We start from the raw sequence: 13,835 nt of genomic DNA, 5'->3' as shown, positions 1-13,835 counted from the left end.
AAAGATGGTACTATTGTCCAGATATTATCTCAGACCCAGCTGGAGGTTAAAAAACCTTGGGAAGAAGAATGTATCACCGATAGTAGACACAAAGAATGCAGGATTTATGGACCACAACAAAAGCCAACTTGGCAACTGTCCTGAAATCAGCTCCGACTGGGTAAAAGTAATTCCATCACAGATCATAACCACCAACTCACAGCCCATCAACTCAGGAAACCCACTGACTCAAAAAAAGAGAATCACTGAGCATGTGGACTAATTAGCATTAGAAGCAAGGGAATCATTCAACCAATAGAATAAGAGAACTGTCCAACCAATGAGCATTAGTTCCTTTATTTGCTGAAATGTATAATTACTGAAAAATTTTGAATGACTTCAGAATCACCACCAAGAAGACCAGAGTGAAGAAGGACCAGCAAGACACTGCTGGATCCATGGGTGGTAACTAACTTCTGTTGATCACTCTCTTTCCCCCCTTCCTTTTCCCTTTCTATCTCTACACATCACACTTATTGTTAAATAAAATCCATGTTGTTGACTTTGGCATATGGTCTCATTTGAACCTTAATCTGAATGGAGGTATCTCTCACTACTGGGGTCTCAGCAGCAGTTTCAAGCACTATACTCCTGAAAAGGTAATCCTCTCAAGGTCTTCAAATTAAAACACTGCTTGGTATCTTTTTCAAACTTGTAGTTTAAATTTAGGGTTAATTGACATGGATTATTTTCCTCACCATAACATGAAATTATGGTGAAAAGATACTTTTGCTTTTCATGCTCAGTTCTGAGATAATCTGACCTATCTTTAATTTGTTAAAAATGTGAATTTATCCCTAGATAACCACCACTAGACACTTTTATCGAAAATCAAGAATACATGCTACTCTACATTTTCCTTTCATTTCTATCAAATAAATTCAAACCAGTGCTTACCAGCCTCTCCTGTTTGTCCTGATATCCAATCTGAAGATATGCTACCTGCCATGTTTACTGCTAGCACATAAAATTCATACTCTGTGAATGGTTCCAGATCAACTACTGTGGTACTGGTCTGTGGTGGAGCCAAGGCATTTTCATTCTGAGATTCCACAACTGGTTGAGGACTGAGCCATCCACTGCTTTGAAAAATACGAATTTCAGGAGGAAGGAAGTTCCCAGCTGATTTTAATTTTTTCCTCATGTAAAGTTCATATCTTATAATTATACCTAGAAAAAAAAGGCCAGAAAAAATTAGTGAATTTAAAAGATATCTGGATTTCTACTATAATACAAACTTTTTTTTCTAAGACAAAGAGAAGAGAACTTTTGAATGACATTTTCATAATTTAAATGCCAACATTTTAAAACATATTACTGGATAGGAAAGACGTGTTCATCAGTTTTATATCAATGCAAACTTATTATGTACACAGGAAGGCCTCACCACTCTGGGGTAATAAAAAAAAAACCAATCAGTGTTGCAATATGAAGTAATACATGATTTAGGTTGGATCATGAAAGTAGTTCTGATCAGAGATTTCTTGCAAAGACAGGATAAAATTGCCATAAAATTTATGTATTTGGGTCTGTTTTCATGCACTAAAGTAGAGAGATTGCTTGGGAGAAAGAGCTTTTCTCTTTGTCTTTGGAGAGACCAGGAAATCTGACCAGACATCGAGGCAAATATGAGAATACTGCTTAAATCTGCTTGTGCTAGCCGTTAGATGCGTGTCATGGCTATGGACTATGAAGAGTGCATGACACAGGTTGAGGTGCCAACAGCAAATATCATGACCTGCATTGTAAAAACTGCCCCTCTAAGTACATAGTTATTCTTGTGTGGGCATTCTTCCTGTCCAATCTGGAAATAGTTGGAAAATGAGATGCTCAAAGTGAAAGCTGAGCTCCCCAAAGACAGATGCCCATTCAGTGAACAGATAAAAATGTTTGTTTTGACATGCACAAATACTTGTGCACATTAGTGCGAGTTCACAAAACTCCATTGTTAAAAGATAGTTTTACCAAGAAAATCTGTGGTATCACAGAAGTACCCTACAACAGCTGTGTTCTCAGTTTCAAAAACCTAAAATATTATTACACAAGTTAGACCAGCAACTCTTGGCAATCACCTAATCCCTAACAAAGTTATACTGGTAATAAAATTGGCTACTGCACATGACGGATGGTTTCAAAAACAGACTTCTCTGTTAATTCTTAGATTTTTTTCCATGACTGTTATCTGCTTATTTATTTTTTGTCAGGCAATACTACCACATCTGTCTGAACTAAGCAATCTGGCAAATTAGGAAAAAATTAATTTTACTGCAAATGTTTGTTTATAAATGCGATTTTTGCTGCAGCAGATGCCACTGAGTGCTAAATCCTGGACCCAGCAGTCAGTGGATTTCTGGACTCCAGAAGAACAAAACACAGACTCTGGGGATAAACTTAATGGCAAATAGGCAAATTAGGAAAATGCCTTACTTCGTTTCCCAGTGTATGGCACATGGACAAGGATATTCTAATGAGATTTGAGGAAATGCTGCTTTTCCCTTGCGAAGACTTTGACAAAAGTAAACACAATATCCTACCATTTGGTTTCTCAGGTGGTGACCATTCCACAGCCAGTTCTGTAGAGCTGATGGTTTCTACAGTCGGTGGGTGTAGCCCTTCTGGAGGAGCCTGTGCAGTAACTACAGTTACTGGCTGGCTCTTTAAGCAGCCTCCACTAGTACAAGCTTGCACAGAAAAAACATACTTTGTAAATGGAATGAGATTCCAAATAATTGCTGAAGTCTTTAAGCCTTCATACTGACCGCAAGGCTGCAGATCAACTGAGTTAGTACAAGTCAAAATGTATTTCTCTATGGGCCCAGAGTCATTGGAGACACTTGTCCAGTAAAGTAAAACAGAGTGGTGACTAACAGGAAAGACAGGATTTAAATCCAAGCTTCCTATAGGTGTCCCAGATTTTGTTCTGTATGTCACTGAGTCACTTCTTGTAAAACCATGAACGTTGCTGGCTTGGATATAATAGGAGTAGAAGGTATATGGAGCTAACATGGTATCGGTGAAGGTCTGAACACCTGAAACAAACAAGTGAGAAGAAAACTGTATCAGTCTAGGACATTAAAAATAATCTCAATTGCTATACCTAAAGTCTATCCAGCCCTAATCCAAGACATATTTATGCCTGTTCACATGCTCTTCTTGGGATTATAAATATTGCAGGTTCTCAGATTTTTTTAGCATAGGAAAAAAAAGATCCCCTTTATCCTTTATTACCTTCCACTGCACATTAGCATCATTAGGCAAATTATTTTTCCACTGAACTTCTAGATCCTGCTTTAATTATGAAGATTAATACAATTATCTTCTCATTCCTCTTTTTCTTCAAAATAATTATTTCAAATGTAAATTAGCATCAATATTAGTGAATATAATTTAGAAAAAAGAATCCAAACCATTGTGCAAACTTTCAGACCTCTGTTTTTGATCAATTTGATGGCATTAGACCAAACATTTCAACTTTGTGTGCTTTCACTTCCTCACTCCTACAATGTTTAATACCTAATTTGAAAAGCATTTGATCTTGGATATGAAGTGAAACAAAAGTGCAAATAATTATTAAAAAGGTATATACAAAGGTTATATTTACCTTCCTCACCCCTACCTTCCATTATTCTTAGTTAGTAGCTTTTTAGCATCTTTTTAGTACCAATGGCCATTAACAGCTCCTGTGCATATCCCAGAAGCAGTTATACATCTTAGTCATCACAGCACAGTATGAATTTATGTACAACCGTAACACCATACATTCTTTTGCCTTAAGAAATAGTTAACATTGAGAAATATATTATGTGTCAGAGCACAGATACTCATAAAATTTTGCAAAGCAAATAAAGTGGATGAAGCTATTTCTGCGTTCTCTCTGTACATCCACACTGGCAAGACAGCCCTGAATACAACTTAAAGAACAGGACCACAAAACTTGGAGTATTGCTAGATATTCAACCTTTGGCATTGTAGCACAAAAGCAGCATAGTCAGCCCAGTAAATGCTTACAGCACTTCTACTCCTTATAGCAATCACAACATTATCACTGGAGTCCAGCAACAATGAGACCACATTATGTCATCTTCAGGCCTTGCAAACCATGGTACTTCAGGCAGGGCTGGGGAACAATTCTGCCAGTTGAACAGAGGCTGCTGAGACTTCCCTGTGTGTTAGTGGTGAGCAGACAGAAGATGCAGCAGCATCTCCCCCTGCACTTGGAACTGGGGAGGCCCCACCTCAACTCATGTGTTCAGTTCTGGGTCCCCACTACAAGAAAGGCATTGAGGTGCTGGAGTATGTCCAGAGAAGGGCAACAGAGCTGGAGAAGAGTCTGGAGCACAAGTCCTATAAGGAGCTGCTGAGGAGTTGGAGTTGTTCAGCCTGGAGCAAAGGAGGCTCAGGAAAGACCTTATCACTCTCTACAACTTCTTGAAAGGAGGTTTAGCCTGAGGATCAGGCTCCTCTCTCAAGTAATAGGATGAGAGGAAATGACCTCAAATTGTGCTAGAGGAGGTTGGGTATTTGGTATTAGGAGATTAGATATTAGGAAAAATTTCTTCATGGAAAGGGTTGTTCAGGCTTTGGAATGAGCTGTCTGGCAGTGTGGTAGACTCAAGATGTCTGGAAGTATTCAAAAATGATGTAGCACTTGGGGTATGGCTTAGAGATGATGTGGCATTGCTGGCTTAAACATTTGACTCCTGATCTTAGAGGTCTTTTCCATTCTTAATGAGTTTATGATTTTGTATTTAGTTACGTTTATAAGTAATTTGAAAAAACGCAATTTGGAGTTAGAATTGTTAGTAACTTTGGGGTTTTTTTCACATTTTAGAGCAAGTAGTTAATTTTATCCTCAAGACTGCTCTTGAAAACCTGAGGCTAAGGTTTTCCAGAGCAGTTAAGAAAACAGTGTTTTCATTGGGCATTCTGCAATACTATCATCCACGTCACCATGCTGATTATTCTTAATTTTCCTTGGGAAGTTCAATGTTTCTATAAAACTCATTTAGCCATAAGATAATGTTAATCCAGATGTACTCTCAGCTCATAAGCATTACAAATTTGGAGAAGTCCTGTCAGCATTAACAATGTATTTTTGATATCCAAACGCCAGCAGATGATTTCAAATCACTAATTAGGGGGATTTCCAGAAAATGTCAAAAATGTTACGTGAAACCAAATCTGTTTTTAAGAAGATAATGTTTTGTTAAATAGAAACATGTTAACGGCTCATTATCCAGTTATATATGTCCAGAATTTTCTTGCTTTCTTCCAAGTATGTAGGTAGAATAATGAAATAACATCCTCAACAATGCACTGTTTCAAGTACGTTACTAAATAGATTTATAACAATGAAATATCATCGTTTTTATTTCGAAATTAATTCATATTTTTACTAAAGTTAGGCCTTTAAACCGATCTAAGGAGTTCAAATATTCTCTATTAGTTCTCTAAATTTTTTAATTTTTTTTCCTCTCAATCACTTAATCCCATGCTTACATGGGGTCACATATCTTTCTCCACAGTATGTATTGCAGAGTGCCCAAATTCACAACATAAGTCACGTAGTAATGAACTGTAAAACTGAATCATGAACAAAACACAGAAATGTGAGGTGCATTCCAAAGGATCTGGGCTTCCATTGAAAAATATCTTTTTTTTTTTTTTCTTCCCTCCAGGGTACAAACCAACAATTAGAGAGCCTCAACTTCTGCAAAACATTAATGCTGCATTGGTAAGAAACTAAAACAAACTGAAGAAGTTCCTAGAACAGAGGTCAAACCTTAGTGGCATTAAATCACACCCATTCTCTCAAAAAAAACCACTCATGTGCCATGTATACATAAAAACAGTATCCAAATCCATCTCCTTTTCTTTGATAAGTGGATCAATATTAGCACAAAATGGCCTTTCCAGCTTGGACGGAGTGTCGAATCCTTTAGGACTGCCTTCTGAGGATCCCTTGGCAAGCCTCAACATGAAAGAAGTGGTGCTGCTAAAGACAAATCAGGAGCTACACTGAGAGCTTAACAGAAGGTGCTAAAAGTTAGAGGCCACAAAAAGCTTTCCTTTCTGTTAACAGTTTAAAACCAAGAAGATGAAAAAAAGAAGTTTAAGCATATTATGGCCTCTTCTCTTCACCAAAATTCTTTATCTGTGACTGACTCTTAGGTTTTGGCAGTAGTGCATATCTTCAATAAATACTTTTATTTATTGGTAATTCAATTTTAAAAATATGGTAAGTCAATTTTAAAGTTTTTCAGATTAAAAAGTAAAATAATTATCAGCCATTTTGGGTGATTCTGTTTGCCAGATTTTAGACTAGGTTATTCATTCCTTTCAAGCAAAATTAATAACACAGAACAGTAACTCATTCAAGGGAAACGGGATAATGTAGTCAAAACCATAGAGAATGATAATGACAGGAATGAGAAATAGCTAAGAAACACCACACATAGATATAGATATAGATATAGATATAGATATAGATATAGATATAGATATAGATATAGATAGATATAGATACACACACATATACAAAAATCTTTGTCACCTTACTTACTATAAGGATGGTAGTCTTCAGTTGTATAAATTTCTTCCTCATCCCTATACAGCTGGTAAATAAGCCTGTTAGAATTTGGAGAGTCAGGGGAACTCCATGAAAGATTGATAACAGAGGAATTGAGAACTTCTCCGGTAGGAGGCGGTTGCTGTAAAGGAGCTAAAACATACACAAGGACTGAGAATGTAAAAATTAAGGTAATCAGTAATCACACAAATTTAAAGAAAAATGCAAAGAACTGCTAAACATTCTTCACCCTAAAAACCTTTTGATGAAATGCATAGTCATCAGGGCAAGATACTAATAGACTAAACTAATCCATCCAAATGCTTTCCAACAAAGCTTTTTATCCATGAAAAAAGTGTTTATATTTAAACAAATGATGAATAAAAGTCATCCCCCTTTCCACACCAAAATAAAGAGTTTTCCAAACAGGTGGGTTAGGTTCTTTTTGTTTTTTTAATGTATTTCAAGACGTCTAAAAAATGAGAACCTACTTATATGGTCACTTTATTGAAGTTTCTAGCTCAATAAGGATTTATTTTTTCAGAGGATTCATTTCATTTTATCACAGACCAGGCAAAACTTCCTCTAGTAAAATACAAATGAAAAGCCCAACTAAGTCCAGATTTTACTGAAGTGTTAAAATAAGCTTACTCAATGTAATAAAATCACAAAAACATAAAGGGAAAAATTCTGAAGTTTATGCAGGCAATTCACTTCCATTTGTTTCCAATGAAATTAAAACCCATGAAAGCAAGGTATTTAAGGTATTTTAAGAAATCAGCTTGACATGCTTATTTGTGAAAATACAACTCTGCTACCACCTCCATTAACTTTGAAAAATGTGTTACTTAATTGCACCAGTATCAATAAAGAGAAAAACAAACTTGAAGTTCAAAAGCCAAGTACCTCACATTTTAAGAAAGAGCATTCGAAATCCCTCCTATGCCTGTTTTGTAATCCAAATGTGTGATCATGGTCCTTCCTAAGATAATCGCTAATGCTCAGAAATTAAACTTTATATACATATATAACTAAACATATGTTTAAATAAACATATGTTTTGATGGATGGGCTCAATTATCTCAAAGGTCATTTCCAACCTAGAGGATTCCATGATTCTATATTTATGTTCTTATTCATGTCAGAGCATGAGTCCACAGCTTGCTGTAGGATCTGCAGTAATCCAGTTACACTGAGGAGAGCCCTATCCTCTGTCTCTCCTTACACCGTACATCAGCACAGAACAAGACAGGACTGTTTTGGCAGACAGAAACTGCTATCAAAGGCAGACTGTGCCATTTCTCCATCCTCTTCACCAAGGGAGTGTGGATCTAGAGGAAAACATTTTGCTCAAAGAATGAGAATAGCCAAGGGCAGCACAGAAATTGGCATATGGAGTAAGCTACCATGAGCTGGATTCAGAACCACTCAATTAACTTTCCACCCCTACATTAAGTATTATGTGAGAACATCAAGATTAGAAGCATGGAATTTATTCTCTTCTTTTTATAAACTATTATCTTCTTCATAATGTGGATATTTGCTTACTATCACCAAAAGTTAATTGCTAAAATCTATTCAGCCAAGCTAATAGGAGTGAAGAAGCAAAGAATGAAGTTACAGACAGAAAATGTCATGAGGACCTCAAACCACACAAGTGATAGATGTAGCGACTTAAGCTATAAACAGTGGGCGACACTATATAAAGGTTTTTAATACAAATCTAGAAAGTGAGATGAAGCTGTCTATTTAGAGTAATATAATGAAAAGCCCTGCTTCTCCTGCAGTCTCTCAGCCAAGAAATAGCACCAAATATTTCTAAAATTCATCGGATGGAACAGAACATAATTATCATCTTCCCTTAAAAAGCATAGGTCGTTTTTCTGCCAATCTGGGGCTTTTGAGTTCTTCTCACTTAGGAAGTGAATGTATGCTAAAGTGTCTACAGGAGTAAAGTTTGAGAATGAGAGGAAACAAGTGCTCCTAAATCCCTTTCGCATTTAAAAGAATTTCTCTCCATGTAATACATACTTAAAAGACCTGAGCAATCACAGAAATTTACCAGCATCGCCTTCATTCTCCACTGGCAGTCTCACACTATTGCATATTGCTTCCATAGGTTTGCTGGCTTGAATTTTATATATGTAAGCAAAGAACTTTATTGCATATTTTTGCGCAGCACCTAAGATACTGCTAAGTAGAAAACTTGCTAAGGAAAAGGTTCTTTTTCCTTAAAGAACACTATTTGGACCGTGAGATCAACTTACATTTGCTTCCCTTGGCAAAGACTTCTAACCAGTAATGAATGTGTCAACAAAATACTCTTCTGCAATGAAAATAACTACAAATGCCATCCCAGGAAAAGCTCCATATGTGTGCCAATAGTTCAAATATTTTGGTATGAATAACCAAAATACTTCAATTGCTATATCCTCTGTGTCCAGAAGAGGACTCCGCTTGTCATTTAGAATACTGCCTGATGTATTTTAATCTACCTAAAATCTATTATATTATTTCTCTATGTCATACTATTATTAATCAATTTTATAGTTGAATTGCTATTGACCTTTATCCAATGTGTATCCCAACACAAATGAGTTGGTTGGCTTATGTTTGTAAAGCACTTTGAAGATGAACAGCATCATAAAAGTGCCATGTATTATTATTATTACACATTCAATTGAAATATCTTACATTTTTTAAAGAAACAACAAGCCAATCAACTGCTTGAACAAAGAATAGATAGCGTGCCTTCTACAGAAGACTATAGGGAAAAATAAAGTAAAACTATTTAAACACTTCCAAACTTTGAGGAAAGTTAAAAGATTTGTCTTTGGAAATCGGTCTCTTTATGACATCCATTCATAATGCTGTGCATTCTACAATGCATATTATTTGAAATGTAAACTGATTTACAGTGAAATACAAACTGATATCAAAGTGAGAGCTGCCTCTACCTGTAAACAGTTTCTGCATTTACATTTATGCTTGCAAATCTGTGGTTTTCACATATTACAGTTATGAACATCATATAAATACCCATGCAGAACACACAAAGAAATATTTTCTTGAAAGAAGATCCAGAAACATATTCCAGAAATAATTTGGGAACTTCTAACCCTGTTGTTGCATTACACACGGCTACCTGAGCTAACTGCCACAGTATGACCACTGTGACCATTATTAATTAGGCCTGCTGACAGAAATGTCCATTTAGCATCTGTGGAGCTCCTCACCCATTGCTTACAGGACTTCAAGGCTGGGCTGTTAACTGTGCATGGCAGTAAGGATGCCACCAAAATGTAACAGTTTTTCCAGAGTAAGCTGAGCTCCTTCGGGCAAGCTTTGGCATTGCATACATGATGCCCTCAAAACCCATGTCTGAACATTAACCCAAAGACAACTTAAGTACACAAATTTTCTCATGACATACACGTTTGCCATTTCTCCTTTAAAAACCCTGCAAGCTTGGAGACTGTCTGCTGGTGATCTTCATATCCTGATGTTCCATTGCAATTTTTTACAGTAGAATTCATGATCTCACCCTCGATATAGGCCCCATCTCACACAAGGCAATTCATGATGCTCTGTTACATCACATCACATATTTTCCCAAACTGACTGAAAAAGCACCCCAGGAAGACAAAGCTACATTGCACTGAGGAGAATATTTGGAATTAATCACCAGGAGCAGATTTTCAAGAGACCTTCTGTTCTTCAGACCTTCTAAAGGCAGATGCCCTGCTTCTTGTCAGTGGCAGGAAAGGGGGCTAAGCTGTAAGTTGTACAAATGCTGTTGCATTCATGTGACTAAAAGGTGAACTCTGGATTGATCACTACAAAGAAAATGTGCAAGGAAACTATGGGTTGTCACTTCTCCCTGGGTAAAACTACAAGCCTAACGTGTGTATAACACGAAGGATTCCTTATACATCTCTCTAGAAAACAATCCTAAGATACAGTAAAAATCACCGGAACTTCAGTGACCCTATATTTGGGGGTGGGGAGGGAATAAACCCCAGTTTTATTACTGCTGACCTAATTCAATACGCACTAAATCAATTAAAAACTTTAATTTGAAAGACATGCTTTTAAGACCTAACATCCACTTACTTTTACTGCAGCCAAAGAGGTTGTGGACATCCAAATTACTGGCGTCAGGAACACAGTTGTCACATTTCAAGCCAGTTACAAATTGTTTACAAACACACTGTCCAGTAACAAGATGACAAGTCCCACTAATGGCTCCTGCAGGATGACAATTACAGTGCTGACATCTATAAACAAAAACAAATCAAGGAAGTCATCAACACACATCAACACTTCAGTTAAGCACAGTAGGATTTTGTTTAAATGATTCTTGGGCAACATAATTAAAACATCATAAACAGTTCAGTAGTCTGAAACAGAGGAGGAAATCTATTAGTCTGATTAAAAAAAAACTTACGAAAAAGGTGCCCACTATAAAAATAAATATTTCATTGCCAGAATAATATTCTAATTTATATAAAAATGGCTTAGAATTAAAGAGCTTTTATATATATTGATCCATACACAAACTGGATAATAATGCTTGGTAATAACCTCATTATGCACTCAGTCCTGCATCCTTACTCAGGCAACCTTACTTGAGAGATGCAAAGTTCAGTGATACATATGCAACCAGCTGAAGAGGTTTCTGCACAATATAGGTAACCTTCTATGTCAGGGAAAACTAGGCTTTAGGTGGAAAAAGTAACTCAATTAATTTCTTGCCCACAAAGGCAGTTTCAGGTTGAAAAGAATAACATGTCGTGAATAAAGGAGAATGAATGGTGACCAAAACTGGGAGAAAAAAACTCAGATTAAAATAGTGACAGAAAACAAAACAGCAGAAATATAAATATTACAACAGAAAGCACAATTTCTTTGCAGCCTGAAGGACAAAAATTGAAATAACTAATATAATAATAATTGAATAATTAATTAAATGTGCAAGTAAGTTATTTTTAAATTAAAAAGAACAAAAAAATTAATAGCACTGGTATCACACAAATGCCACACCTCAAGTCTGTAAATCTCTCTGGCAGCAGTAGAATACTTTCAGGATTAATTTCTGCTTTGGCTGTTCCATGTGAAACCTCTTGTGATCAACTTGCTCTTCACCAGAAACACTATTTCCCCACTGACACTCATTTATAGCACGGATACTGATGTCAGATTGTACAAATATTCAAAGAATTTAAACATGTCAGAAATTAAGCAAAGCAAATGACTACAAATACTGTAATGCTACCCCACGCAATAAAGACTGCCATTATTACTCATAACAAAGTCTAAAATGGCAAATAAAACTTCATACTTTAGATTCTAATTTCACCATAATTTAATTGCTGAAGACTAAAAGCTCTGAAAATAATATGGTCTGGGAAACAGGTGGGAAGGTACATTGCAGGTAAAACATACCGGGAAGTCTGCACTTCCCTCCCCTTGTCCTGAGCTGGAAAACTTCAATTCTCAGGCATAAGAAACATCAGCCTCAAGGGAATTTTGAATTACTCCAGATGCCAGGTCCCAAGGTGATGAAGCAGCAAAAAGAACAAGGTACCAGAGAAGCCCATGGCAGTCATGCTATGTCCCCTTTATTCTGCTAACCCTAAGACTAAACAAGAGTCAATTTATATTTGGCTGATCTTTCCTTGGCCAGTTTCCCCAAACCCAAGGAAATGTGGGGTGCTGCCTGCACACAAGTTACTTTGCCATCTTCCCCATCACCACCATCACATCTTGGTCTGTATTTCCAACTATCTTCATGAAAGCAGAAAAAAAAAAAAAAAAAAAAAAAAGTTCAATTATGGTTTAGGTATCAGCTTTTTAAGGCAGGGAGAGAGGAGGGAAAGGTGGAAACTATTTTCACATTAGGACACTAAAATTCAGGTCAATAATCAGTGAAATAGGCATTAAATGTGACAGATTTTTAAACAAGCTTAAGGAAACTCTTCACAAACATTTTCTGCCTATCACAGAGCTCCCTGTATTAGAGTTCCTTTAGTCCACAGCAGTTCATGCTGTGTGATCTCCCGGGGAATCACTCAACACCCTTAAAAAGGCTGATAAAAGCTAAAGCTGCAAAATAAGCTGCAAATTTGTTTTATGGACTAATATCCTTTTGAGAATAAATAAAATACATTCTCTCTTGGAAACCACTACACTGTAGTTTGCTCTCTTTTACAGCCAAGAGAAAAGGGCAATTTTTTCAAAAGTCTTTTCATCTACAGACAGTGCATCCAAATCCTCCTTTAAATAGAAGTTTTGTTTAGAGTATTTTAACTAAAACCCCAGTCCAGTTAAAAAAAAAATATTTGCTATTTGCTCAGTAAAACAGTATTTTATTATTATTTCTTTATTTCAATTACATGCTGATTATTTATTGGGGGGATGTTAGTTTCCTGACAGATAAACAGAGAAAGACAAGGTTCTCTTATTTTTTCTGTAAATTATTGCAGCTCTTATGAATAAGGATCTCCTGATTATTCTAGTTTTGATTATCATTCACACACGACAATCAAACGCAATACCCCTACAGTCACAGTGATAGTTCTCTAGCCTGGAGTCGGGCTATTCCTTTCCGCTTGTTGCATTTTTCTTCTAGGAAAAGTGTAGGCTCCCTACCTTCACCTACACTGAATGAGGTTCCTGATCCTGCAAATAACACCACACTCTGCTCCATGGGATTACACATTATTTCTGTGTAATCACATACATCATGTTCTTATACTGCAAAAAACTAGAACTGGATTTGTTGTTAGGCATAGTTCATGCTTTTCAGTCAGGATTAAGGATTCAGTCAATTAAGAATTTAAAAAAAAAATCCAATTCTTTTAAAAGATAAGTAACTTTTAGTCATGTGAGAAACATTTGCAGTATTCTTGCCAAATGTTACTTTTTCAAGGTACTCTGAGTCAAACACATTTGAGTTTTATTAAAACAGAATTATATATAATCAAGGAAAACAGACTTTTAAAACATGGAAAGAGAAATGTCACGCCAAGATGAATTGTGATATTGATTTTCTGAGGATAAATGGTTTTTGTAATATTAATATAGAGAAACCCTTATTACATTGACTCTCTAGGTGCAGTTAGAGCCTCTCCAGCAATCTGTTTAAAATCTTCATTTTTCATCCTTATGGGAAAACCTCACTTGCTAAATGGATTTCATAAACAGTAATCTGTCAAGAAATATATAT

General features: G+C 36.2%; 1 protein-coding gene across 1 annotated transcript in view; it reads right to left on the bottom strand.

The window, feature by feature from the left end:
- The window catches only part of USH2A (usherin), a 380,780-nt gene that overhangs the window by 291,853 nt on the left and 75,092 nt on the right, over positions 1 to 13,835 (bottom strand). The window contains exons 15-18 of the mRNA XM_066178272.1: positions 10,721 to 10,884; positions 6,602 to 6,760; positions 2,574 to 3,068; positions 937 to 1,209 (exon numbers count right to left, since the gene is read on the bottom strand). Coding sequence (XP_066034369.1) covers positions 937 to 1,209; positions 2,574 to 3,068; positions 6,602 to 6,760; positions 10,721 to 10,884 — 1,091 coding nt within the window. The remainder of the gene's footprint in view (positions 1 to 936; positions 1,210 to 2,573; positions 3,069 to 6,601; positions 6,761 to 10,720; positions 10,885 to 13,835) is intronic.

This window comes from Chamaea fasciata, unplaced genomic scaffold (genome assembly GCF_029207755.1).
Source record: "Chamaea fasciata isolate MVZ Bird 193981 ecotype frontalis unplaced genomic scaffold, bChaFas1.0.hap1 SCAF_3, whole genome shotgun sequence".
NCBI lineage: Eukaryota > Metazoa > Chordata > Aves > Passeriformes > Sylviidae > Chamaea > Chamaea fasciata.
The sequence above is the reverse complement of the archived record's forward strand: the minus strand, read 5'-3'. Positions and strand labels throughout refer to the sequence as shown.